Here is a 1,209-nt window from a genome sequence, read left to right as displayed (position 1 = left end):
ATCTCTCTCTCTCTCTCTCTCTCTCTCTCTCTATATATATATATATATATATATACACATACAGTATTTCATTATCTATTTTTATTTAAAACATAGTAAACTACATTCAAATTCACACTCAGTCACTGAGCAGGTAAAATGTACCCTTCTTATTAAATACATATACTCTGAGTTATTTTGGTATGATTTGAAAAACATTTTCTAAATTTGACAATAGCATTAAAACTGTGTAATAGCGTTATAGAAGGAAACTATTAAATACCATGCACACACAGTAGCCTACTAATCAGCTACCTGAATATTTTGGAAACTGTTTATTACTGTGTGTAAGCTACTGATTTCACATGAAACAGTGAATCAAAGCTTCAGTTATTTTAGCGACCACTGTTCCTAAACTGATCCATCTGCGTTACTCGACACCGGAGTCAAATTCCTTGTATGCCCAAACATCCATGATTCTGGTCTGTCTGTGTTTGGTGCTGGTTGCACTGGGTGCACTGGGTGCAGTGGGGGTGGGCTGTCCATGACCTTGTACACGTGCGCCGCTCTCATGTTGGCCCACGCTGCCACGGCGCAGCACCACAAAGACGGAGGAACCGGCTCGGTTGACGGTGTTGCTCAGGGAATTGTCTCATGTCAGCTCCCACAGTGACAACGTCTCTGTCTTTATCACGATCTGTCTCGTTTCAAAAAACAAACAAACGTGTCAGTCAGCGGGAGGCGGAGCGAAACGCCCCGAGAGCTGCGCCGCTGGGACGCTGTGTTCATGGATTCATTCCTGTGCCGATTGCACAGCTTCCTCGTTATTAACAGCAAAAACAAGCAGGTAGACGCAAGGACGTGACATTTTATTGGCTCCGAGCTGGAGTGATGAAAGATAAACACGTCCTTCCTTCATGCCCACTGTCAGCAAGAGAGAAGTTATGGATATCTGTGGGAACAAGAGGAGAAAGGTAAGCGGCGGTGTGCGGGGCTGCAGGCGCAGCGGGGCCGGGAAGATGAGGCGTGGGGCTTGCAAGGTCCTCCGCTCCCTCGCGGTGCACGACAACAACCATACGAAGGACGAGGAAGAGGACGACGACTGCTTCTCCATCAGCTTCCTCCGGAGCGACCGGCTGGACCCCGCCGCGGCGCTGTCGCCCCGGTACAGTCTGCTGCGGGAGGGCGGCCGCGGGGGCTACGGGGGGGGGGACGAGGGCCTAACCCGGG

At 49.4% G+C, this 1,209-nt stretch overlaps 1 protein-coding gene across 1 annotated transcript in view; it reads left to right on the top strand.

Annotated features, from left to right (window-relative positions):
• Window positions 1-896: 896 nt before the first annotated feature.
• Window positions 897-1,209, top strand: part of LOC109951038 (serine/threonine-protein kinase 35-like) — a 19,493-nt gene continuing 19,180 nt past the window's right edge. The window contains exon 1 of the mRNA XM_020585286.1: window positions 897-1,149. Within this exon, the coding sequence (XP_020440942.1) occupies window positions 897-1,149 (253 nt within the window). The remainder of the gene's footprint in view (window positions 1,150-1,209) is intronic.

The sequence above is a fragment of the Monopterus albus genome, unplaced genomic scaffold (assembly GCF_001952655.1).
Source record: "Monopterus albus unplaced genomic scaffold, M_albus_1.0 scaffold361.1, whole genome shotgun sequence".
Taxonomy (NCBI): Eukaryota; Metazoa; Chordata; class Actinopteri; order Synbranchiformes; family Synbranchidae; genus Monopterus; species Monopterus albus.
Note: the sequence above shows the minus strand (reverse complement) of the source record. Positions and strands in the feature narration are given on the sequence as shown.